Genomic DNA, 26,728 nt, shown 5'->3' with positions numbered 1-26,728 from the left:
CAGATAATGAGGAGGGCATTCAGGATCATGGCAGGGGTGCTCCACTACAAGTGCACGGCGGGTCCTCACGGCTCTGTCATTTCTATGTTATTTAATGGTCTGGGTTGAACTTGAAGCCTTTCTCTCCAGACACCTTAAGGGCTCTACTTAGGACCCTAAAGGATATATGTTTTTCTGAATATGATGTTTTACTGTTTAAATCATTTAAATTACTATTCTTTGGTGCCTTCCTTATAGGAGAGCTCATCTCTCTACGCGTAAAGGGAATTAGTCACCTGAAAAATCGATATGAGGCCAATACTCTGTGCTCATACACCCTCTTACACACTTTCCACATACACCCCAAAAATCATACTTTGAACTTGTCCCGCGCTGTATGCTAATTCCTCTCAAGTAGTCACAGCCAGGCCAAGTAGTCATGTCCTTGGGGGGCGGGGTTTGTCTGTAATCACACCTCTATGGGCGTCATTCACTGCATCATCATCCGGGGGGCGGGGCTGAGACAGCGTAGCTGAGATACAGCACAGCGGCTGCCTATCCCCCCTGTACTGTGTATGTGTGACCGGTCCTCTCACACAGGCAGCTGCTGCTTTACACAGTGTCCCTGAATGGATGACTCTAACCCAGAAGTGTTATACGATTCATTCATTCAGGGACGCTCTTATCCCCCCTCCTCTTTCTCGGTCCCCCTTCTCCTCCTGGTGTGTGTGTGTGGGGGGGGGGGGGGGGGGGTCACACCCTTTATCTCCCTCTGTGACAGCATCAGAGACAGAGCGGCACCAGAAGCCCAGGGAGAGAGAGAGAGGAGGGGGCCACACACAGTAACTGCCGGAGGGGGATAAGAGCGTCCCTGAATGAATCATATAACACTTCTGGGTTAGAACCACTTATTCAGGGACACTGTGTAAAGCAGCAGCTGCCTGTGTGAGAGGACCGGTCACACATACACAGCACAGGGGGGATAGGCAGCCCCTGTGCTGTATCTCAGCTACACAGTCCCAGGCCCGCCCCCGGATGATGATGCAGTGAATGACACCCATAGGAGGAGTGATTACAGCCAAACCCCGCCCCCAGGCCATGACTAGAGAGGAATTAGCATACAGCGTGGGACAAGTTTAAAGTATGATTTTGGGGTGTATGGGGCAGGGGCAGCTGCTACATATGTGTGGAAAGTGTGTTAGAGGGTGTATGAGCACAGATTGGCCTCATATCGATTTTTTAGGTGATTGGTTCCCTTTAAAGGAGAAGTCCGGCCAAAATTAATTTTTGATATGTTGTTACTTATGAAAAGTTATACAAATTTCTAATGTACATTAATTATGGGAAATGCACATATACTGCTATTTCCCTTAATTTAGTAGATCAGGAAGTGTTAGAAATATCTCTGAAGTAGTGACGTCACGACCCAGGGTGTAATTCCTATGGAGTGTCCAGCAGGGGGCGCTCTCTATATAGAAGTCTATGGGACTTTATTGTTTCTATGGGTTTCTATGTAATGTAATGTAATGTAATGTAATGTAATGTAGTGTACAGTGCTTTATTGAATGAATACATCTATGGAATACTTTGGGGAGCAAGTGTCCTTGCTCCCCAAAGTATTGCATAATGTATTCATTCAATACATTCAATACACAGTAAGCCCGCCGATCCGCCGCATTTCCGCCGCATTCCCGCCGATCCGCCGCATTCCCGCCGATCCGGACCATATACATTGAACTACAGCTCCCATCATCTGCTTCTAGTATGAACAGGTGATGGGAGCTGTAGTTGGGTAATGGATATGACATGCCACCGGGCGCAGGGGGGAGCCGCTCAGTACACAGCAGCTCTCCCCCCTCCTCCTCCTCCTTCCGTGATAACTTCCGCCTATACCAATGCTGACTCCCTGCCTGGCCGCCGCTCTCCGCTCACATATACCGGCTCCCGGCATCAGCGCGGACACCAGGATGCATCGGGAGCCGGTATGTATGGGGGGGAGAGCGGAGAGCGGCGGCCAGGCAGGGAGTCAGCATTGGTATAGGCGGAAGTTATCCCGGAAGGAGGAGGGGGGAGAGCTGCTGTGTACTGAGCGGCTCCCCCCTGCGCCCGGCGGCATGTGATATCCCTTACCCAACTACAGCTCCCATCACCTGTTCATACTAGAAGCAGATGATGGGAGCTGTAGTTCAATGTATATGGTCCGGATCGGCGGGAATGCGGCGGATCGGCGGGAATGCGGCGGAAATTCGGCGGAAATGCGGCGGATCGGCGGGCTTACTGTGTATTGAATGAATACATTTATGTAATACTTTGGGGAGCAAGGACACTTGCTCCCCAAAGTATTCCATAGATGTATTCATTCAATAAAGCACTGTACACTACATTACATTACATTACATTACATAGAAACCCATAGAAACAATAAAGTCCCATAGACTTCTATATAGAGAGCGCCCCCTGCTGGACACTCCATAGGAATTACACCCTGGGTCGTGACGTCACTTCTTCAGAGATATTTCTAACACTTCCTGATCTACTAAATTAAGGGAAATAGCTCTATATGTGCATTTCCCATAATTAATGTACATTAGAAATTTGTATAACTTTTCATAAGTAACAACATATCAAAAATTAATTTTGGCCGGACTTCTCCTTTAAGTAACCCTGTGGCCTACAAGGAGAGTCCATAACATTACGTCAGGCCAGACATATTTTAGGTCCTTTATTTGTCCAGCAGGACGGATCCACCCTATCCACTTTACAGTTTTAAAAAGTGTTGTCTCACACATCTCATTCGTTCCAAATAGGGGCGGCCACCACTGCTTTTCTTCTGGGTGTGCCGGGAAATGCGAATCAGATAGTTTTCACTCCTATGTTTGCCCTTGTTAACCATTTCTCTTTGTTGTTGGGTTTTACCTGGACAATCTGGATAGTGGGCCACTCCGCTTTATATTGATCCGGGAAAAGAGCTGAGCACAGGCCTCACAGTGGGAACCTGGTACCCACTGAACCATGTCCAGGTCAGTTGGAGAGGTATTGGGAGTTTACATTGGCCTCAGTTACGTACAGAGGTTTTATCTCTCCTTTTTACTGGCCATTCATGCTGGGGCAATGATATTGAGCATTTAAAAATGTCCTCCTTATCCAATGCATTAAAGGGGTTATCCAGCGCTACAAAAACATGGCCACTTTCCCCCCTACTGTTGTCTCCAGTTTGGAATTGAGTTTCAAAGCCCCTCCCATTGAAGTGAAATGGAGCTTAATTGCAAACAACACCTGAACTGGAGACAACAGTAGGGGAAAAAAATAGTATTAGTCTTACCGGTAAGACGTTTTCTCTGAAACCTTCACCAACGGCACCACAGGAGTTAACTCATGCCCTAGGGACAGGAAAAGCACAAACACGAGAGGTTAAAAGCCCCTCCCCTTCCTACTAGCACCAGTGCATAACAATTTCTGAGCACCACGTGAGTATTATATTCAGCAATACAATATAGGGAGGGATGTTGGTGCAGTCGTGAAGGTTTTGGAGAAAACGTCTTACCGGTAAGACTAATACTATTTTCTCTCCTCACTTTCACGACAGCACCACAGGAGAAATACCAACAATTTTCCCTAGGGCGGGGCCACAGCCTGGAGACCTTTCTAACTAAACCAGGTCTTCACTGAGCTGAAACTGCCAACCACGATGCATGGCAATAGTAGTAGACCAGGTGATAGCTCTGCAATCTGATCTAAAGATGTGTAAGCCTTCTCCGCCCAAGAAGTGAACGCAGCCCTGAATGAAAGGGCCTTGAGCAATAAAGGTAAAGGTAAGTCCTATACCTACGCTTCCATACAGCATTCCACCAGCTAGAAACTGCTGGAAATCTCTTCAGTATATTCTTCCTCTGGAATTGAATGAAGATCAATCCAGGTGTTACAGGATTCCAGGAACTATATTACAGTTTCCCTACGGTCCAGGAATAAAATTTCCATCCTTAATCATCTTTGGAGTTGATACAGAATGATCATAAGACAAAGAAAGATGGCACCACCACGGAAACAAATCGGGATCAGTGTGACACTATTCTGTCCCTCTGGAAAAGACAGTAAGAGTCATGGATAGTCAGTGTGCGGGTCTCCGATTCATCTTATCTAAGATTATGGTCACAGGATGGCTGTCTTGTAGAACAGGAACTTGAGACTGTACTCCAAATAGTTTTGGAAGGAAAGACGATTAAAGTCTTCAAGTACAATGTTAAAATCCCAAGGGAAATGTCGATTAAAAGCGTTCCTCATAAGTTCTTAACACATCTATGATTCATGATAAATAGCAGATATGGATACAATGATTAATTGCAAATGATATATGATAATGATAATCATTATATGATATATCTGCTATTTAATAGCAGATATGATATAATGATAAACAGATAATATATGATATAATAAGTAATAGCAGATGATATATCATATAATAAGTAGCACATAAGGTTGCAACATGCACCTTAAGAGTGGCCGACTTGAGACCTTCAGATATATCCTAGAAGAGAACGGCCTCATTTTCCTAGACTGTAGGAATCACAGCCTCAGAGAGGCCTCTGCTCCTAAACATAGACTCAGGATTCAGGTCGACATCTTGAGTCTTGACAGATCCGGACGGAACTGGTCCCTGAAGAAATAGAAGGCGAAAACTCAAATCCAAAGTGGAAGAGCCCAGAGGCTCCAGGACCCATCTCCGTACAAGGCCTGACTACACCTTCTGGCCGAAATGGTACCGGATAATGACAGCCATTTCCACTGTTAGGATTTCCTGTAGTGTCCCAGGAAAGAACCAAAAGATAAAAGGAATGTATACAAGACTGAAAATCAAGACTGTTCAAGTACATCCACCGCCACATCGCTTCGAAAGAACTTCTACACCTCCTTGTTCTGATAAATCTGCAAACAAAATCAGAGGCAGACCGAATTGAGGGATAAAATCTGGACCTTCCTCCTTGGGACACCCTTCACTCATGAAAATGGATTGACTGCTATGATAAACCATGTGAATCGTAAGATATGTGGCTGTTAGGGATAAATATGTCGCTCCGCTAGGTGAAGATCCAATCTGAATGGATTGAAGTGAATTCTGCTCTGCACTTTCCTGGTGTCTCAGATGTGCCACAGTGGTACTGTTGTCCAATAAGATGTGAATTGTTAAGATTCCAGATATTCTTTGCCTGCTGTAAGGCACCCGACTGCCTGCAGCTCTAAGGCCTGAGGACCTTGCTGCGGTCCTTGGAGATAAACAAAACAGTTATCACTGAACTCAAGGAGAACAGTGAAAAAAATTCCAATGAAGTACTCAAGAGTCTCCACTGATGCCCCAAAAAATTTAAATATGCTAAACAGGAGTCCGTGGAGCCTCAGTTGCGAGTCTCAAAACACGGGATAGCCAGATATCTCTAGCCTGTTGCCACGGGGTGCCTCCATGATAGGGAGAGCACTACACCACCCTGATAAATAGCCCCTTAAGTCCCACTCGGTTGCGAGTATTGGAACATAAATAGGGAAACACCAGGGTGGCCCCTTTTTGTCAATGTCTAACTAAAGGTGCAAGTATTGCGATCATGAAAAGCCCTAGAGATATCAGGCTATCCCGTGTTTTAAGACTCGCAGCTGAGGCTCCACGGACTCCTGTTTTTCATGTCCTTGGAGATAGCAGCAACTGGCCAACGTCTGTGACTAATCTTATCTTAGGAAGAAGGATACAAAGAAACCCCCATCTTCAAGTAAGCCATGTAGGCCAACATATAGAGACCACCAGACCTGTGGAGAAAAGGATACCTGTGCCTGATTCAGAATGACAAGTCTATTGGTTTATTACAGTAAGAATCTAGAATGAGTCTGATTCTAAGGTGTCACTGGAAAATAAGTGGTCATAGATTCCAAATGGACATGGTCCTCAAGTGTAAACAGGCCTCCTACATTGGGAACAGTCTAGTCTTCTCCACCAGAGATACTTAATCTGAGGGGAGAGAGGACATTATTACCTAGGAATCCGGAGGATCCCCAAATATATTTTGGGTGTCTGGGTTGAGATCCGATTACTGATTGTTTATCGGTCACCCCCAGAAATAAAAAGATCATCACTGGCTGTCATTTTCTGAACAGCTTCTATGTGGAATCTGTCAAAGGAAGAAAACTCAGACAGGCGGAAATATTTATCCGAAACCGATGAAGGTAGGGAATCAACTCCCCCATAAACTAGAGAAGATGCAAAAGGGCTGATGAATCCCGAAGGAGAGAGCACTGCATTGATAATGCTGGACACAACTGCCCATGCAAACTACTACTAAAGAAAGAGTTGAAACATAGTAGAAGCATCTCTTTAAGTCGATTAACACCCTCATAGCATCCTATAGATTAAGTTGAGTAGTAGACTACATGGATTCCATCTTGAATCCTCTGAATCAGAAAGTTTGATGGGCTCCAGGTTCATACTAAGCCTGTATGTTCCGTTCACTTACTAAATAAGGAATAGCTGAAAAGTGCCCCTTCTCTAACTCTGGCACTGGGACAGAGGTCACAACACAGGGCTTTATCGGCTTCTAGACACTGTAGAAGAGTCCTGATTAAAGGAGCTGAGAAGGTAGGTGGACTAGGAAACATTTGGGGGGAGAGGATGACTATATTGAAGTCCTGGAGAAAAAGGTCCAAGATCCAGCTGACTTGGGTGACACACATCCAGGCCTCCTGAACTCCAGAATCTCCCCCCACCTCCAGGATAGTGACCTGGTGTAGTCCTGGGAGGCCTTGGGAGAGGTCCATAGACCTCCCTCCTATAATGCTCCTGAATTTTTTGGTGCTACATTGAACCCATACTTCTTAACTACTGAAGGTCTATTAGAACAGAAGAATTTCCCAGATGCTATCAAGGGCAGACTGAAGACCTTGCATAGAATGGGATTGTCAGATTTTTTTTTTTTTTTTTGCGACTTATGGCAGAAAAGGTAGAACCCAATTCTTGGCATCATACGGACCATCACTGCTGAGGAATCAGCCAAGAAGGCTAAGGAATCGCTACAAAAGAAAAGACACATCAATAATGTGTTCCCGAGGGAACATATTATATATATATATTATATATATATATATATATATTTATTTATTTTTTTTTTATTTTTTTTTTGATGGTCGTCTCTGATTGATTCCCATATGTACTGCACAAGAACACATGTAGCAGCAACATTTCTCACAAGAGAAAAGTAACAGTCTATAAGACTTGTACAAATCCTCCTGGCCTCAGTTGAAGAGCCTACAAATGGCAAGGTGATTACTAGTAACTCTAACCACCTGGGTGTCTAAATCTCATTCTTCCCAGGTCTTGTTAATCATCAGTGATGAGGCCTGAAAGGTCTGCTGAATAGGAACCAGCTTCCTCATGCTAAGACCAGCAAACAACTCATCTCCAATAGATCACCCCTCTTGTGTATCCTCCATCCCAGTGGAAGTCAGAGAGAAGGTAAGATCAAATGGGAAAATATATTCCCTAGACTGTGTATCAAATCTGATAGAGCAGAGAAGCCTAGAGATAAAATTACTGGATCCAAATAGTTGAATCAGATAATGTACAAGACTCAAACCTAGAAGCAGAAGGACAGGGCCTGTGACTCCTAGATTTAGGTACCCCCGGTACGCTGAAAGCTGCTAAAGCCATAAGAAGGTGCAGCAATAGGTGTAGCAGCTGCCATATCAACCTTCATTATCTGACCGAACAGATAGGAAGGAAGAACTGGCCTCTATAATGACATAAAAACAGGATATTTTATGTTCTTGTTAATGAAGGAGAGAGGCCGCATAGTAACAGGTAAATCTCCTCACAGGAGTAGCTCCTTCTCACAAAAATAATGCTAGGAGCAAAACCTTATCCATACATACATAAGTATATATATCACAGTCCTAAGCACCAAGGTGAAGACAGCATGCTGGTGCCCACACAGAGTAATATATATCGCCCTGAAAGGTATAGGGAAGAAGAGAGGGAGATAGAAAACTGGGACGGTCAGAACTATACAAAGCTGACCCCTAGCACTCTCCCCCAAGTGTAGCAGACTTTAGTTGGCATACTTACCACCGGCAGCGGCAGAGGCGTCTAGTCTGCAGCAGGATTCCTCACAGGTGATGCAGTGGATCAGACCTCAGAAGGATGACACACAACTCTGCAGATTTTCCAAACTTGCCGCCCGGCTTCCTCGGAAGACCAGAAGTTCTGTCTCTTCCGGCACATGGCGTCAGCGTGCTCCCCCCACTGAAGGCTCCGCTGAAAGACTAGGCCTCAGGCCTAACCTCCGCCGAATGCCCGTACATTGCGTCTGGAAGTAGGCCGCAAACACAGACCACTAGGCCACAGCACGACCAGTCCCGGGATGCGCGTATACAAAGGAGAGGTCCGGAGATCAGCCAGCGGCCTCCATGGGAAGGAAGGAGGTTAAACCCCGATGGATCCCTGCTGGTAAGGGGAAATAAATCTTCAAACAGGGGGATCTTCTCATCTTCACCATGGATCCCCCACCTCTCGTGCCTGCCCTACAGGGACAGGAAAAGCACTGGTGCTAGTAGGAAGGGGAGGGGCTTTTAACCTCTTGTGTTTGTGCTTTTCCTGTCCCTAGGGCATGAGTTAACTCCTGTGATGCAGTTGTGAAGGTCAGGAGAGAAAGTGGCCATGTTTTTGTAGCACTGGATAACCTGTAGGTGTGAACGCATCATAAAGCTGATTTAGCAGAGTTTTCCTCCCCCCTGTATGGCCCCTTCATTATTTGGTCAGGGATGGTGTCTAGGGACAATTGGTGGGTTACCTGTGATCTCAAAGCTATGGAAAAAATGATGCCTAAAGCTTTACACATCTATTTCTTCCTTTGTCCCCAACATACTCAGCGTGGCAGTGCACCACTGGGAAATAGAAAGGCATATCCTAAAATGGAAAGATAGTGTTCGAGCTGTGACCACATATACTATATACCCGGTACGGGTATATAGTATATACTGATAGCAGGCAGTCACTGAGCTCTCACTGTGTCTAAAGACCATTTGGACATTAGCATTTCAAAGGCCTTGAGTCCAGGAAGAAGATAATTTAATCAGTTGGTCACCATTCTCCATTCCCCCACTGTAATCTATCACTGTAAGGTATATGAGGGGTCTTAGGGTGGAGTCCATAGATGGGTTGGGACAATTCCTAGGGGATATAACCTATGTAAGGGCGGGTTCACACTATGGAATTCTTGCGGACAACGTCCGCGGAATTCCGTCAGCTGTCGACCAACACGGGCACGTGCTTTTCCGCCGGCTCCATAGACACCATTCTATGGGCCGGCGTATTCCGCGATCCGCTAAAAGAAGTGACATGACACTTCTTTCAGCGTATAGCGGAATACACCGGCCCGAAGAATGGTGTCTATGGGGCTGGCAGAAAAGCGCCCAGATGTGTGGGCGGACAGCTGACGGAATTCCGGACATTGTCCGCGAGAATTCCGTAGTGTGAACCCGCCCTAACCCTCTAGGTCGCTCTCTCTCTTTCCTGCGGCCCTGGACGAACAAGCACTTAGGAACAGGTATAATATATGTGGCCTTCTGTGTGTGTATATAGCAATATAAGTATAATAGCATCACGGTAGACTGTATATGTGTACATATAGATATTCTAGGAAGCATGAGTTTCTATATGTACATGTACTAGTGGTCGCCTGCTGGATGTGGCTGTGATAGTAAGTATAGATCCAGGATACGGTGTGGGATCTGGATATATGTTATACTGTATATACATACACAGGATTGGTCACATGGTGCTTGGTATCCAGGGGGGTAGGAAAGGAGGCAGCTGTGTGTGGTTGTGTTCTCTATGTAATGTATTGTATCTGTATATAATGTATAGTGTCTTGTCATCTTTATGTTATTAGTAAAATAGTCTTATACATAGCTGCGAGGGTTGTATGTTACTCCAGTAGTGGGAGAAGGACCGGTGGGTGTGTATACTATATATAATACAGAGTAAGCGGCCTATACAGGAAACAAAGGTACCAGACTAGGAGCGGACCAAAGGGACTAAGATCCAGAACCAGAATTATCCCTTTATCAACATCTAAACTCAGAATGCCATTGACCAAGCTCTGGCCCTGTGGGGGTTGCCTTTTCCAGTTTGGAGAACTATAGCCACTTGGCTTGAGAAAGGCACTGATGGATTATAGTGCCGAAACGCGTCGCTACTTTTAATAAATTAGCTTTATTGTTTTTTGTCACTATTTTGGCCGGGAGTCATAATTGCTGGTAGCTGCAACTGCGGAGCTTACCATTGACTACCCCTTCCTACTACATACACCTGCGCTATGCACCGTGGAGGATCTTGTTAGGCTCCTAAAGTCTTCTAAGGACCCTGTTTTTTCGTGTATCTGCTCCATACCTTGTGTGGATGGTCCTGTGCTGAGCTGCGGTATTGGAATTATGTGCGACATAGTGTTGTGCCTATAATCGTTGCACAACACAATAGGGTGAGCGCATTGAGAGACATTCTCTGCACAATTGTTATTCATTGACTACGATATTGCACTAGGAGGAGCCCTTCCACTTTTCTCTTTTGCTCGTATGACCCACGGCAGATTCAGTCGCTCGTAAGCACACGAAGCGGCGTGCATCTCGCCCCGTGCCATAGACATTATTCTATGCACGGGCGGATTCTGCATTCCACCGAAAGAAGTGACATGTCAATTCTTTCTGCAGAATTCAGAATCCGCCCATGCATAGAATAGGGTCTATGGCACGGGCGGAGATGTGCGCCGCCCCACAGTGGTTTAGGCAACAGCCAGGTTGGGGGTAGGGGTCTGGGAGTGGCAAGTTTGGGTCACCTAAGGTACATACACCCATGTCCTATAATCTGTTTGATGAATTCTGTGTGTCCACAATGAGCAGCTTCTCTGGTGGGAGGTTTAAAGCTCTGACCGTCATGTGAAGCTTCTGCCAGAAGAGTCCCACGAAAGGTAATGCACTCAGGTTTATTAATGCTATTACTATACAAAAAGGGTGTAAGAGGTGCTATAAATATTCTATGCTTACTGGCAGCAACAACAAACAGTGGTATGATGGCGTGCAATGGCTGATGGTTACCTGTGGCATTACCAGCTAATATGATGAGGCTACATGAAGGCGCAGAACAGGGCTGATCAAGTGCCAGCCTTAATTTTTCTCAGCAACCCCTATGCAGACTCCCCACACCCTGACACTCACCAGTAGCAGAGGTGGCTCTGTAGTGCAAACAGATATTCATTAAAGCTTTCGATAGGCTTCTCCTGGAGGACGTAGTCAATCCTGCGACCCCCGTTTAACATGCCAACCTTAACAGATAGCTCCTCTTCTCTCCAAGACTCTGAGCTCTCCAGTTTTTCAGCTACAATTTAGTAGAAAGAAGAAAGGGTTCAGTGTGGAGGTGTTCACAAAAGTTTAGGCGGTCTATACATTGCATTCACCTTCCACTTGCTGTTTATCCTCCTCTTCTTTAATCTGATCGGCCACTTTTTCCAGCTCTGCTTGAAGCTGAGGTGAAGACGTGTGTGCCCTGGCGAATTCATTCAGGGTCTGCCATGCAGAGCGGAGGGAGCTGATAAATCCATGCTTGAGGTCAGACCCCATGCGGCTAAGGCTTTCCTTCAACTCTGACCAGCAGAAAAAATTGTGCATTGTGGGTCATTGTAGAGCATTCTCAAGGCAAAAAAAAACTACTAACATTACTTACAAGTCACATACCCAGATGCAACCGCTTCCTGCCCTTGTGATGTGGGACCAGGACAGGCTTCAAGTCCATATCTGGTAGAATCATTGGCTCCAATCTATAGGCAACAGGATCAAGCTAAGGAGAAAAGCCAATAGCATAAGCATCTGAACATACAGGCAATTCAATGTCTACAGCCAAGAAAAAAAAGGAGAATGTACACCTCTCAGCTACACTGTTTTAGGAGGGGCAGGACTGAGCCAACATACCGGATGGTAAATGTTGAAGAAGCCCTTACAGGTTGGCAGCCTGTATTTGTCATCAATCCTGGTCACACCTCGGACAGTAAGGAACATGCCAATTGGGGAGCCAAGGGCAAAGAAGTTCATGGGCTCAAAATCCAGAGAGTTATAGCAGATGGAGACCTAGAAAGAAGACATACAGATTATTGCACACTATCATAACCACAAAAAGAGCATGGTGGTAACGGGAATCCACAACCACCCTCCTCTTAAAAGGTGTATTCTGTCAGCATGTCCTAAAATTGTAAAAGATTATGATAGAAGGGTCCAAACTTAGAGACTCCCACTGACTGGGAGAACAAGAACCGAGCTTCCTCTGGATTTTACCTGCAAATGTGAATCAATGAGTGTTCAGTGGAACAGAGCTGTGCATGCAAGAAGAACGTGATAGCTTAGCAAACCTTACAGCCCCATCAAATCTGAGCAGTCAGGACTAGAGATGAGCGAACCTGGAGCATGCTCGAGTCGATCCAAACCCCAACTTTCGGCATTTGATTAGCGGGGGCTGCTGAACTTGGATAAAGCCCTAAGGCTATGTGGAAATCATGGATATAGTCATTGGCTGTATACATGTTTTCCAGACAACCTTAGAGCTTTATCCAAGTTCTGCAGCCCCCGCTAATCAAATACCGAACGTTCGCGTTCAGATCGACTCGAACCCGGTTCGCTCATCTCTAGTCAGAACCCTTCCAATCTGCAAGTGACAGCACATCTCAAGTCCTAAGTCAACAACTGTGGTCACTGCACTTCTACTAAATCCATTTCAATCCAATCCATTTTAAAGTCAAAAGGGTAACCACTATTGTTTGTGTCTCTGGATATCTAAAGTATATAACTTCTGGAGTATCTAATATCCAGAGTGTGACGATGCATCGCCTGGAGTTTATTTTTTATTATAATCTGAACTATGGACATCTACACAGGTGTCTGTAGACACTGGAGGGGAAGACTTCATCTGCTAGATCGGCACTCACTTACTGGAGGCCACATACAGCACAATAATAGAGCAGCGAAGGCTGTATATATCTTTAGTGATGTCTGTGCAGCCCTTGTAAAATAATAAAAGTTCTACTTCCCACTCTGGGCTCCCTGATATCCAGTGTCTGAAGTGATCAGCCAATCACCAGGACAGTGCCGTGGCTGGTCACTTCAGACACTGCGGAGAGCGGTCTAAGCTACAGAACTCACAATTACACAGAGCATCACTGTTACATGTAGCCACGTGTCACTATTACATGGAGTGATGTATGACTATTACACAGAGCCATATGTTACTATTACATGTACAATCACTATTACGCGTAGCCATGTGTCACTATTACACGTAGTGATGTTCGCCCGGTGGCCGATGATTTTAGGTCCGAACCTAAAGACACAATCAGCCGATAATTGTTGTCTTTATTACACAGAGCAATTAATTGCAGCCCTTTGGAGCCCTAAGTCACTAGCAGAGTGTAATACTCTTATGGCTGCCTGTGCGGCTTCAATGATCGAATACCTGGCCAGAGTGGAGATAAGGCAAATGGACAGGCACAGAAATAGGGGGCCAACTGAATCTGTATACATCTCATCTCCTAATGACCACCAGCTGGGACTGGACAATAAGGCACCTTACACCTGTAACTCATGGTCTGGATTCTGGTGATGTCTCTGCCAACGGGGGTGACAGCATCACTTAAAAACCTGAAGAGGATAACATTCTCAGCAGCAGCCGCTGCCAGAGCACATTGCAAAATTACCAAATTATAAGTGATGTCTGTAGTATTTAGGGAAGAAAAAAAAAATGCTTTTAAACATTAGTGGACCGTGTAAACAAGGCTGGACTTCTCACGTGCTGGTTCCCCTCTCGGTCTGGTGTTTGCTTGGGGTTAGTGTGGATTACAGGGCTGGACCAAGTTGGGGAAAAACAGAATTACTTACGGTAATGATGTTTCCATAAGCCCATGACAGCACCCCTGGAGAGGACCTCCCACCGCAGGACAGGAAACCTGTGCAGATAAAAGTCTGACACCCCTCTCCACACCTCAGTTCTCTAAGAGTATTCCAGCGGAAAAACATTTCTCACTTAGTAAAATATAAATAATTTAACCAATTGCCAATTAATACTAATCACAATAATAAGGATGGGTATACCAGAGGGGTGCTGTCATGGGCTTACGGAAACATCATTACCGTAAGTAATTCTGGTTTTACCCAGACGCCCTATGACAGCACCCCTGGAGGAAAAACTAGAAATTTAATTAGGGGGGGGGGGGGGGGACTACAGCAGAAAGAACTTTCCTACCAAAGGACAGATCAGAAAGAGGGTTTAGCTGAAGTCTATAATGATGTAGGAAGGTATGTGGTGAAGACCAAGTTGCTGCCCTGCAAATCTGATCTAAGGAAGCATCTGCCTTCTCTGCCCAAGAGGTTGCCATAGCCCTTGTAGAGTGAGCTAAGTAGTAAGAAGGTGGCTCCTTACTCTGAGAAGTGTATGCCAGAGTAATTGCTTGCTTAATCCAGCGACTAATGGTTGGTCTAGAGGCCATCTTCCCTTTATTAATTCCTGAAAAGTGGACTAACAGGTTCTCTGATTTTCTGAAATTTTCTGTAGTTTGTAAGGATCTAGTGAGGCATCTTCTAACATCTAAATTATAAAAGATTTTCTCCCTACCATTGGAAGGATTGTTACAAAAGGTAGGGAGGACTATCGTCTGATTCTTGTGGAACGCCGATACTACTTTGGGAAGAAAGGAAGGAAGGGTTTTCATAATTACTCTATCATCCAGGACCTGAGTGTGAGGGGGAAAGGCTGAAAGGGCCTGTATCTCACTAACCCTTCTAGCTGTGGTGATAGCAAGAAGAAAGGAGAGTTTGAGGGATAGAATATTTATAGGCAGGGAGTCTAGTGGTTCAAAGGGAGATTTTGTAAGGGCTTCCAAGACTAAATTCCTGGAAGGAGGATTCAACCTTACCACCCCTGTGATGAACCTTTTAATTAGCAAGTTGACAGCTAATTTTCCATTTAGAAAGGTACTAAGAGCAGATATCTGTACATTGAGGGTACTGGGCCTTAAATTCTTTTCTAGGCCTGCTTGAAGGAAGCTAAGGATAAGAGGGATGTTTGGTTCTCCTAATGGATCTTGTCTGCCTTGTGTAAACCTTAGAAAGGCTCTCCGTGTTCTTAGGTATATTGAAGAGGTTACGTCTTTCCTGGAGGCCAGCATGGTGTTAATTACTGAATCTGACAGCCCCCTACCTCTCAGAATTAGCCGCTCAGCATCCATGCAGTCAAGTGTAAGTGCAGTGATATTGGATGAACTACTGGTCCCTGGGTTAAGAGGTCATTGATTTCCGGCAGAATCCACGGCTGGTCTACTGACAGGGTTCTCAGGAGTGTGAACCACGGACGTTTTGCCCAAAATGGAGCTATCAAGATCATTCTGGCCTTGTCCTGGAGTATCTTTTTCAGTACCCTGGGAACTAGATTGATTGGAGGAAAGGCGTATCCCATCTCCTTGCTCCAGTCTTGAGCAAATGCATCTATTGCTGTTGGATTCTCTGTTGGGTCTAGAGAGCAAAATCTTCTTAGTTTTTTGTTTTTCCTCGATGCGAACCAGTCTATCGTTGGAGAACCGAACCTTTTTACCACCTTGCAGAATATTGTTTGATTGAGGGACCATTCTGTCTGACTGACCCTGGTCCTGCTGAGAAAGTCTGCTTTTTTGTTCAGACTTCCCTTCAGGTGGGCTGCCGATATGGACTGTAGGTTGTTCTCTGCAAATAAAAAGATCTCGCTGCTAGTACCCCCCTGTTTGTTGATATAAGCCACTGTTGTGGTGTTGTCTGAGTAAATCTGTACATCTCTGTATGATAACAGAGGGGAAAGGTCCTGTAAGGCCTGGAAGACAGCATACAGTTCTTTGTAATTCGAGGACTGGTGTCTGAGTTGTTGAGGCCACCCGCCCTGGACAAAGGTCTGACCTGTATGAGCTCCCCACCCCCAGGGGCTGGCATCTGTTGTGACTCTTATTATCTGTGAAGGGTTCCAATCTACTCCTTTTTCTAGGTTCTCAGGGACTAGCCACCAATGCAGACTTACCCTTGCCGTGGAGCTTAATAGAAATTTCCTGTTGAGAGACTGGTGGTGACCATCCCAGTTCTCTAGAATGTCTCTTTGTAGAGGTCTTGTCCTGTATTGAGCCCATCTCACTGACTGTATGCATGACGTGAGGAAACCCAGAACAGACATTGCTGCTCTTAGTGTAGGTGTCTGGGTAAGGAATAAGTCCAAAGTTCTGTCTGATCAGTTCCTGCTTTGTGGAGGGAAGAAGAGACATTTGCAGAGATGAGAGAAGAGAAGAGTTCTAAGAAACACACATTGCTTTGAGGGTAGTAAATTCGATTTTTTTTCAGGTTTATGTTCCACCCTAACCTCTGAATTATCTCGGAAACTAGTGTGATGTGGTGATGTAGTCTTTCTACCGAGTCCGCCACTAGGAGGAAATCGTCCAGATATGGTAAAAATATTATGTCCCGCTTCCTGATGAAGGATGCAATATCTGCTATTATTTTTGTGAATGCCCTCGGTGCTTGGGAGACCCCAAAGGGAAGGGCTCTGTACTGGAGGTGAACCCATTTGTCTACTATCCAGACAGCCACTCTTAGAAATTTTTTATGGGAGTTATGAATAGGTACATGATAGTAGGCATCCTCCAGATCTATGAAAGCCATCACACAGTCCTGGAATAGAAGGTTTATTGTGGACTTTAAGGTCTCCATACAGAATTTTTTTTGTATTGTAGATACTTGTTTAGTCCCTTGAGATTTATAATTACCCTGAATGACCCGTTTGGCTTCTTGACTAGGAAGAGAGGTGAATAGAAACCCTTCTTTTGTTGGTCTAGGGGAACTTGGACTAATACTTGCTTTTGTATTAAGGAGAGAACTTCTGTTTCTATAATTTTTTTGTTTCTCAAGGTCTGTAAGTCTCCTGGTGGGGAGAAAATCGGTCTCTGGGAAAACGCCTGAATTCCAGGAGAAGTCCTACGGAAATAGAACTTAAAACCCAAGGGCTGGGGAAGATATCCCTCCAAGCCCCTGAAAAATGAGACAGACGACCCCCCACCGGGAGAACGTCATTGTTGGGAAGATTTTGGTCTGTCGTCTTTAGAGTTAAAGATGTATCCTTTTCCCTTCCCTGGTACTCTAAATCTTTTATTGTCCTGAGTATTACGAAAGGGCTTTTAGTATTGCTTTTTCTGTCTAAAGTTTTCCTGTTGTTTTGGCTGAGCGGGGAAACCTTTTTTCCTATCAGAGGCTCTCTCTAATAGAGTCTAGAACAGGCCCGAAAAGAAGATTGCCATCACATGGAATGCCACAAAGTTTTCCCCTAGCAGTAATATCCTAGCAGAGTTCGAAAGTGCAGCCGCCTTTGCTGCTAATTTAATACTATCCGCAGAGGCGTCTGAAAGAAAATCAGCGGCTTTAGCTAGGACAGGGATATCCACCAGGAAGAAGGGTCGTCATTAATCTGAGTCTTTAACTTTGCAAGCCACACCCTTAGAGATCTTGCCACGCATGTAGAAGCTATACTTGTCCTAAGGATACCTGTAGCTGCCTCCCATGTTCTCTTATTATAGTACTCAGATTTTCTATCCATAGGGTCTGATAAAGTGCCTATGTCATCAAAGGGAAGTCTATTTTTCTTTGCCAATTTTGCTACTGGTGCATCGATGGCCGGGGCTTTATCCCAGGTGCTAGCGTCACCATGCTCAAAAGGATATTTCCTTTTGAAGTACCTGGGAATGAAAAACTTTCTATCAGGGTTCTGCCATTCTTTATCGATTAAGGCTTTCACGCTTTTATGGAGTGAGAAGGTGCGAGCTTTCTTAGGGGTTAACCCTTCGTATAAGGCATCTTCTGCAGATAACGGGGTTTTAATTTCGTCAATATTTATGGAGGTTCTTATAGCTTTAATCAATTGGTCAATATCTTCAGTAGGGAAAAGAACTCTAGAAGATGGACCACCCTCCTCATTATCTGATGGAATATATTCAATTTCCCCTTCTTCAATAATTTTATCAGATACAGGAGCTTCAGATGGACAGTCATCTTCAGCATTGACAGAGGTAATAGACATAGCTGGAGTGGAGGTTGTAGGACCCAGGACTCCAAACCCTCTAAGGGATGCCTGGACTTCATCCCTTACAATCTGTTTTAAAGGTGTCGGCTAGAGATGATGATTCCTGAGACACCAATTTATTAACACAGGGCTGCCACAAGGATCTGGGATGATCATCGGGTAAAGGAATTCTACAATCTCCACACTCCTTATGGTGGCGCTTTGAAGTGGCCTTTTTAGAGGTTTTATCAGAAGCCAAAAATAAACCACATACAAAGGCTATATTAGTCAAAAGTAGAAATGCATACGCTCACCAATGCTGTATCCCATCACCCCAGGTACCGGACTCTCAGGCTGTTTCTCCGGTCTTTCTGGTCTGCTGGGTTTTTCATGCTTCTCCTTGGCTGATCTGTCTGATCTTTCTGACTTGTCAGACCTGGAGGAGCGATCATGGCGTCCTTTTTCTTTCCTGCCCGAAGATTCAGACATGCTGAAGGCCGGAATATCCACCTGGCAGGTGAGGCTGGCTGGCTGAGTCCACCGCTCCTGGACGCTATAGGAGGCATGGACGAGGTCGGAAGTGTCCCCTGGCCTTTTGTACTGCCAGGAGACGTCGAACTTCGTACCGGATGCGGTGCTCCGGCGTCTGACGTCACTTCCGGCGGCCTACTTCATGACGCTATCCGGCGCGCTGACGGGCCCGACGCGCGCCCCCGCCTCCCAGTGGAATGCAAGGCGGAACGCACGCCACAGCCCCCCGCGCGCCCTGGCCGAGGAGACAGGCACGGCCCGCTCTGCCCCAGCACCCCTTACTCACCAAACCAGCAAGGATTGGGGGGCTGGAGGGAAGGAATCCGCCTCACCAGGGGAGCTCAGACCAGACTTAGGGCTGCTATCCGGAGACAGACTTCTGCTCTCAGGGAGCCCCACAGCGTGTCAGGCTAACGGGGGACCTGCAGCCGGCGTGGAGAGGGTGAGCTTCATCCCATATGGGACTCTTCAGAGGCCTCCCATCCGCCGGACAGGAAACCTTAACTGAGGTGTGGAGAGGAGTGTCAGACTTTTATCTTCACAGGTTTCTTGTCCTGCGGTGGGAGGTCCTCTCCAGGGGTGCTGTCATAGGGCGTCTGGGTAAAAGGGGACAACGGCAAAGAGTTGTCCTCTCTAATGAGCAGGGCTGTAGAGTCAGTAAGCCGCAGCTCTAACTCCAGCTCCTTCACAAATGGCCGATCAGATCCCAGGGGAGTTATTATCAGGAGATCGGGCTCAGCAGCTTCTTCTTAATGTCCTACATGATGCTGGGAAGACTTCTGAGGGAATAAGGAAAGATATAAAGCAGCTTCTCCTGTGTGTGCAGTGGGAACAGCCAGTCTCCAGCCTCTATGTGCTGAGGGGTCAGCCATAATGATAAAGAACTGTAGCAAGCACACACACACACACACACACACACACACACACCCTGCTGCAGCCATAGCACACTGAAGAAAACACACAATCTACTCCCAGAGAGAAAACCTCTTCATAGTGGTGTTGGCTCTATGGACCCTCCAGCAGCTGTGGGATGCAGTCAGCATGGCTTTAGTTACCCATGACACCTACCAGGACCTTTGTGCCTGTCTAGTTGATGCCCGTGCTGCATAAGCTAGATTCGCTGGATATTAACTTTTTTTTTTTTTTTTTTTTTAAGTGTAATATCTGGTTTATCAGAGGGTGGTACAGAGGAATACAAGGTCCTGACATGCCTGTGACTGCTTCACATCAGTCATCACCCACTTTCTCTATGATGGCCATTACCTGTCCAGTCCCAGTCTCAAAATGTTCATAATCCACATGTATGGAGGAGCTTGAGGCACCGACTGGTAATTTCCGTTTCAGAGGTTCCAAACCACCACTGTCATCATTGGGTAAAGCTCCCTCTTGTTTGGTCTGATGATTCCTCTTGTCGGTGACTTTTTTTTCCATCTATCACAAACAGAATAACTCAATGATAATGTGCTCCTACAATGTGAGAGAAGAGGCACGCATATAAAGCCCACACCGCTTACCTGTCGAGCAGACAGCTCTTCTACAAATTTAATCATCTTCTTTCTGGGCCCCAGAGGTATCCCCATCTCCTTTAGGTCATCGACTGTGCACATGAGCTAAAAAAGGAAAAAACACAGGCAAATAAAAGCCACAGCCCTGGGTGGGGCAGATGCTGGGGGTTGTACACACTAGCATTGCCACGTGACTTACAAGTATCTAAAAGATACAAGACACCTCGAACACATGTGGTACTGCTAACTTAGGCATAAGGCAACCAGAGCGGAAATCAGCTCTGCTGCCTTATCTGTACAGGACTAAAGACCCCTCGTACATGTTAGAAACGTCGATCTGGGTAACACCAAACCACCAATGTGTGTGAGGCCTCCTGTCTTCTCCAAGTCATATTTTTTTTGGGTGGGGAGGGGGTGGAGCATGTTGGATTTCAACTGTCTGACCCCTTTGTTCTCTGGAGATCAGCCGCTTCTAGAGAAGACTGGCAGTGGCTTACTCTGAGGGCCAACATTTAATGTAAGGGAACGACCATCTGCTAAATCAGTGCTTACTTACTGAGGTTATTACATGGCTCGATGGTTGTGCATCTATATATGGTTGCGGATATCAGCTTACCGTTTGTGGCATATTAGTACATGGGAGGGGGAAAACATTTGAGGCCGGGTGACGCCCATGGCGGCCATCTGCGAAGCCACCATTTTGGATTCAACTTTACTTTTTTTCAATGGGAAGGGTGTCATATGACACAAACACAGAAAATTGCACAAGAAAAATGGTGCTCTCATTCTTACCATAACTTTATTCATTATGGAGTTATTGGCAGGTTTCTTATTAGTAGAGGGTCACCAACGAGGAGCGGGCAGACATTGTGTCTGGTGAATGCAGTACCCGGGTGATTGCAGCAGACTGAAACCCTACAAGACCACCCATCTCACATGCCACAGGCAGCAAACTGCTCGCCAAATTTCCTGCTACTAGTTTGGTGTTGAATAAGCCTAAATCTGGATGTATGAAAACTGTCACCAATGACCAAACATCAGCGCCATCCTGGCAGCATTTACCACAAGCCCACAGCAAAGCACTTGGCATATGTCCCTGTTGTGTGGCATCAGTCCAACGTCCATTAGACGGATACTGGTACACACAGATGGCACCTTACACGATCCAGCTGCTACAACATCTCACTCGGGATGATCCGGACCGGCGCGGTGATTGTGGAGAGTGGACGACAAAACAACTGGAACACTGGAACAACTATTATATAGTTACTGCATCTGCAGCGGGAAGCAGACAGACAAGCCGCCAACTGACACTTCACTATGCCTGAGATCTCCTGTATATGACGCCACGAGTCTGAGATCTTCTATCTGCTGTATACAGCATTGACTTACTTGGCCTTCTGTGATGTGTGTACAGAAAATGTAACATATAACATGGTGGGCACCACTAATATGAGAAAAAAAAAATATTGAATGGGTACAGCTGACAATAAATGACTATAATGAGTAAATGAATATATACAAGCACACTCCTGGAGTATAATTAAGATAGCTTTATTGTCACCAGCTACATGGATAAAAACATCTAAAAAACAGAATTACTTACGGTAATGATGTTTCCATAATCCCATGACAGCACCCCTGGAGAGGACCTCCCACCGCAGGACAGGAAACCTGTGAAGATAAAAGTCTGGTACTCCTCCCCACACCTCAGTTCTCAAAGAGTATTCCAGCGGAAAGACATTTTTCACTAATACAGTATGATTAGATAATTAATTTAATCAATGGCCAAATAATAATAATAATAGGGGGGTATACCGTAGGGGTGCTGTCATGGGCTTACGGAAACATCATTACCGTAAGTAATTCTGGTTTTACCCAGACGCCCTATGACAGCACCCCTGAAAGAAAAACTAGAAATTTAATTAGGGGGGGGGGGGGGGGGGGGGGGACTACAGCAGAAAGAACTTTCCTACCAAAGGACAGATCAGAAAGAGGGTTTAGCTGAAGTCTATAATGATGTAGGAAGGTATGTGGTGAAGACCAAGTTGCTGCCCTGCAAATCTGATCTAAGGAAGCATCTGCCTTCTCTGCCCAAGAGGTTGCCATAGCCCTTGTAGAGTGAGCTAAGTAGTAAGAAGGTGGCTCCTTACTCTGAGAAGTGTATGCCAGAGTAATTGCTTGCTTAATCCAGCGACTAATGGTTGGTCTAGAGGCCATCTTCCCTTTATTAATTCCTGAAAAGTGGACTAACAGGTTCTCTGATTTTCTGAAATTTTCTGTAGTTTGTAAGGATCTAGTGAGGCATCTTCTAACATCTAAATTATAAAAGATTTTCTCCCTACCATTGGAAGGATTGTTACAAAAGGTAGGGAGGACTATCGTCTGATTCTTGTGGAACGCCGATACTACTTTGGGAAGAAAGGAAGGAAGGGTTTTCATAATTACTCTATCATCCAGGACCTGAGTGTGAGGGGGAAAGGCTGAAAGGGCCTGTATCTCACTAACCCTTCTAGCTGTGGTGATAGCAAGAAGAAAGGAGAGTTTGAGGGATAGAATATTTATAGGCAGGGAGTCTAGCGGCTCAAAGGGAGATTTTGTAAGGGCTTCCAAGACTAAATTCCTGGAAGGAGGATTCAACCTTACCACCCCTGTGATGAACCTTTTGATTAGCAAGTTGTCAACTAATTTTCCATTTAGAAAGGTACTAAGAGCAGATATCTGTACCTTGAGGGTACTGGGCCTTAAATTCTTTTCTAGGCCTGCTTGAAGGAAGCTAAGGATAAGAGGGATGTTTGGTTCTCCTAATGGATCTTGTCTGCCTTGTGTAAACCTTAGAAAGGCTCTCCGTGTTCTTAGGTATATTGAAGAGGTTACGTCTTTCCTGGAGGCCAGCATGGTGTTAATTACTGAATCTGACAGCCCCCTACCTCTCAGAATTAGCCGCTCAGCATCCATGCAGTCAAGTGTAAGTGCGGTGATATTGGATGAACTACTAGTCCCTGGGTTAAGAGGTCGTTGATCTCCGGCAGAATCCACGGCTGGTCTACTGACAGGGTTCTCAGGAGTGTGAACCACGGACGTTTTGCCCAAAATGGAGCTATCAAGATCATTCTGGCCTTGTCCTGGACTATCTTTTTCAGTACCCTGGGGACTAGATTGATTGGAGGAAAGGCGTATCCCATCTCCTTGCTCCAGTCTTGAGCAAATGCATCTATTGCTGTTGGATTCTCTGTTGGGTCTAGAGAGCAAAATCTTTTTAGTTTTTAGTTTTTTCTCGAGGCGAACCATTCTATCGTTGGAGAACCGAACCTTTTTACCACCTTGTGAAATATTGCTTGACTGAGGGACCATTCTGTCTGACTGACCTTGGTCCTGCTGAGAAAGTCTGCTTGTTTGTTTAGACTTCCTTTCAGGTGTACCGCTGATATGGACTGTATCATATCAGCGGTACACCGTTTGTTGATATAAGCCACTGTTGTGGTGTTGTCTGAGTAAATCTGTGTTATCATACAAAGATGTAGAGGGGAAAGGTCCTGTAAGGCCTGGAAGACAGCATACAGTTCTTTGTAATTCAAGGACTGTTGTCTAAGATGTTGAGGCCACCTGCCCTGGACAAAGGTCTGATCTGTATGAGCTCCCCACCCCCAGGGGCTGGCATCGGTTGTGACTATTATATGTGAAGGGTTCCAGTTCACCCCCTTTTTTAGGTTTTGAGGGACTAGCCACCAGTGCAGACTTACCCTTGCAGTGGAACTTAATGGAAATTTCCTGTTGAGAGACTGTTGGTGACATCCCAGTTTTCTAGAATGTCTCTTTGTAGAGGTCTTGTCCTGTATTGAGCCCATCTCACTGATTGTATGCATGACGTGAGGACGTGAGGAGACCCAGAACTGACATTGCTGCTCTTAGTGTAGGTGTCTGGGTAAGGAATAAGTCCAAAGTTCTGTCTGATCAGTTCCTGCTTTGTGGAGGGAAGAAAAGACATTTGCAGAGATGAGAGAAGAGTTCCAAGAAACACACATTGCTTTGAAGGTACTAAATGCGATTTCTTCAGGTTTATGTTCCAACCTAACCTCTGAATTATCTCGGAAACTAGTGTGATGTGGTGATGTAGTCTTTCTACTGAGTCCGCCACTAGGAGGAAATCGTCCAGATATGGTACAAATATTATGTCCCGCTTCCTGATGAAGGATGCCATATCTGCTATTATTTTTGTGAATGCCCTCGGTGCTTGGGAGACCCCAAATGGAAGGGCTCTGTACTGGAGGTGAACCCATTTGTCTATTATCCAGACAGCTACTCTTAGAAATTTTTCATGGGAATTGTGAATCGGTACATGATAGTAGGCGTCCTCCAGATCTATGGAAGCCATCACACAGTCCTGGAAAAGAAGGTTTATTGTGGATTTTAAGGTCTCCATACGAAATTTCTTGTACTGTAGAAACTTGTTTAGTCCCTTGAGATTTATAATTACCCTGAATGATCCGTTTGGCTTCTTGACTAAGAAAAGAGGTGAATAGAAACCTCTCATTTGTTGGTCTAGGGGAACCTGGACTAATACTTGTTTTTGTATTAAGGAGAGAACTTCTGTTTCTATAATTTTTTGTTTCTCAAGGTCTGTAAGTCTCCTGGTGGGGAGAAATCTGTCTCTGGGATAACTCCTGAATTCCAGGAGAAGTCCCACTGAAATTGAGCTTAGAACCCAAGGGCTGGGGAAAATATCCTCCCAAGCCCGGGAAAATTGAGACAGACGACCCCCCACCGGGAGAACGTCATTGTTGGGAAGATTTTGGTTTGTCGTCTTTAGAGTTAAAGATGTTCCCTTTTCTCTTCCCCGGTACTCTAAATCTTTTATTGTCCTGAGTATTACGAAAGGGCTTTTTGTATTGCTTTTTCTGTCTAAAGTTTTCCTGTTTAGGCTGAGCGGGGAAACCTTTTTTCCTATCAGAGGCTTTCTCCAATAGGGAGTCCAGAACAGGTCCAAAGAGAAGACTGCCATCACATGGAATGCCGCAAAGTTTTCCCCTTGCGGTAATATCCCCTTTCCATGTCTTGAGCCATAATGCTCTTCTCGCGGAGTTCGATAGTATTAAATTAGCAGCAAGAGCAGCTGCACCATCTGCCGAGGCATCTGAAAGAAAATCAGCTGCTTTAGCCAGGACAGGGATATCCGCCGGGACCTTTTGACAAGAAGGATCGTCGGTAATTTGAGTCTTCAACTTGGCAAGCCATACCCTTAGAGATCTTGCCACGCAGGTAGAAGCTATACTTGTCCCGTAGGATACCTGTAGCTGCCTCCCATGTTCTTTTATTATAGTATTCAGACTTTCTATCCATAGGGTCTGATAAAGTACCTATGTCCTCAAATGGAAGGCTATTTTTCTTTGCCAATTTTGCTACTGGTGCATCAATAGCCGGGGCTTTATCCCAGGTGTTTGAGTCATCATCCTCAAAAGGATATTTCCTTTTGAAATACCTAGGAATAAAAAAATTTGTATCCGGGTTCTGCCATTCTTTGTCTATTAAGGTTTTCACACTCTTATGGAGAGAGAAAGTGCGAGCCTTCTTAGGGGTTAGCCCTTCGTATAAAGCATCCTCTGCCGATAACGGGGTCTTTATCTCCTCAATATTCATGGAGGTTCTTATAGCCTTTATTAGCTGGTCAATATCTTCAGTAGGGAAAAGAACTCTAGAGGATGGACCACTCTCCTCATTATCTGAAGGAGTATATTCAATTTCCCCTTCCTCCATCATTTTATCAGGTATAGGGGCCTCAGATGGACAGTCCTCCTCAGCATTAACAGAGGTAAGAGATATAGCTGGACTAGAAGTTGTAGGACCTAGTACTCCAAACCCTCTAAGGGATGCCTGGACTTCGTCCCTTACAATCTGTTTTAAGGTGTCGGCTAGAGATGATGATTCTTGAGACACCAATTTATCAACACAGGGCTGACACAAGGATCTAGGATGATCATCAGGTAAAGGAATTCTACAATCTCCACACTCCTTATGGTGGCGCTTTGAAGTGGCCTTTTTAGAGGTTTTATCAGAAGCCTAAAAACAAACCACATACAAAGGCTATATTAGTAAAAAAGTAGAAATGCATACGCTCACCAATGCTGTATCCCATCACCCCAGGTACCGGACTCTCAGGCTGTTTCTCCGGTCTTTCTGGTCTGCTGGGTTTTTCATGCTTCTCCTTGGCTGATCTGTCTGATCTTTCTGACTTGTCAGACCTGGAGGAGCGATCATGGCGTCTTTTTTTTTTCCTACCCGAAGATTCAGACATGCTGAGGGCTGGAATATTCACCTAGTAGGTGAGGCTGGCTGGCTGAGTCCACCGCTCCTGGATGCTATAGGAGGCATGGACGAGGTCGGAAGTGTCACCTGGCCTTTTGAATTGCCGGGAGGCGCCAAACTCCGCCTACCGGATGCGGCGCTTCGGCGTCTGACGTAAGAGGCCGTCACTTCCGGCGGCCGACGTCATGACGCTATCCGGCGCGCTGACGGCCCCGACGCGGGCCCCCAGTGGAACGCAAGGTGGAATTCATGCCGGAACCCGCCGCGCGCCTGACCG

The 26,728-nt window shown here is 45.6% G+C and overlaps 1 protein-coding gene across 1 annotated transcript in view; it reads right to left on the bottom strand.

The window, feature by feature from the left end:
• The window catches only part of SEC23IP (SEC23 interacting protein), a 72,282-nt gene that overhangs the window by 10,562 nt on the left and 34,992 nt on the right, over window positions 1–26,728 (bottom strand). The window contains exons 12-17 of the mRNA XM_069967743.1: window positions 20,158–20,253; window positions 19,907–20,074; window positions 11,977–12,132; window positions 11,743–11,845; window positions 11,466–11,651; window positions 11,227–11,386 (exon numbers count right to left, since the gene is read on the bottom strand). Coding sequence (XP_069823844.1) covers window positions 11,227–11,386; window positions 11,466–11,651; window positions 11,743–11,845; window positions 11,977–12,132; window positions 19,907–20,074; window positions 20,158–20,253 — 869 coding nt within the window. The remainder of the gene's footprint in view (window positions 1–11,226; window positions 11,387–11,465; window positions 11,652–11,742; window positions 11,846–11,976; window positions 12,133–19,906; window positions 20,075–20,157; window positions 20,254–26,728) is intronic.

Source organism: Dendropsophus ebraccatus, chromosome 4 (genome assembly GCF_027789765.1).
Source record: "Dendropsophus ebraccatus isolate aDenEbr1 chromosome 4, aDenEbr1.pat, whole genome shotgun sequence".
Lineage (NCBI taxonomy): Eukaryota > Metazoa > Chordata > Amphibia > Anura > Hylidae > Dendropsophus > Dendropsophus ebraccatus.
Note: the sequence above shows the minus strand (reverse complement) of the source record. Positions and strands in the feature narration are given on the sequence as shown.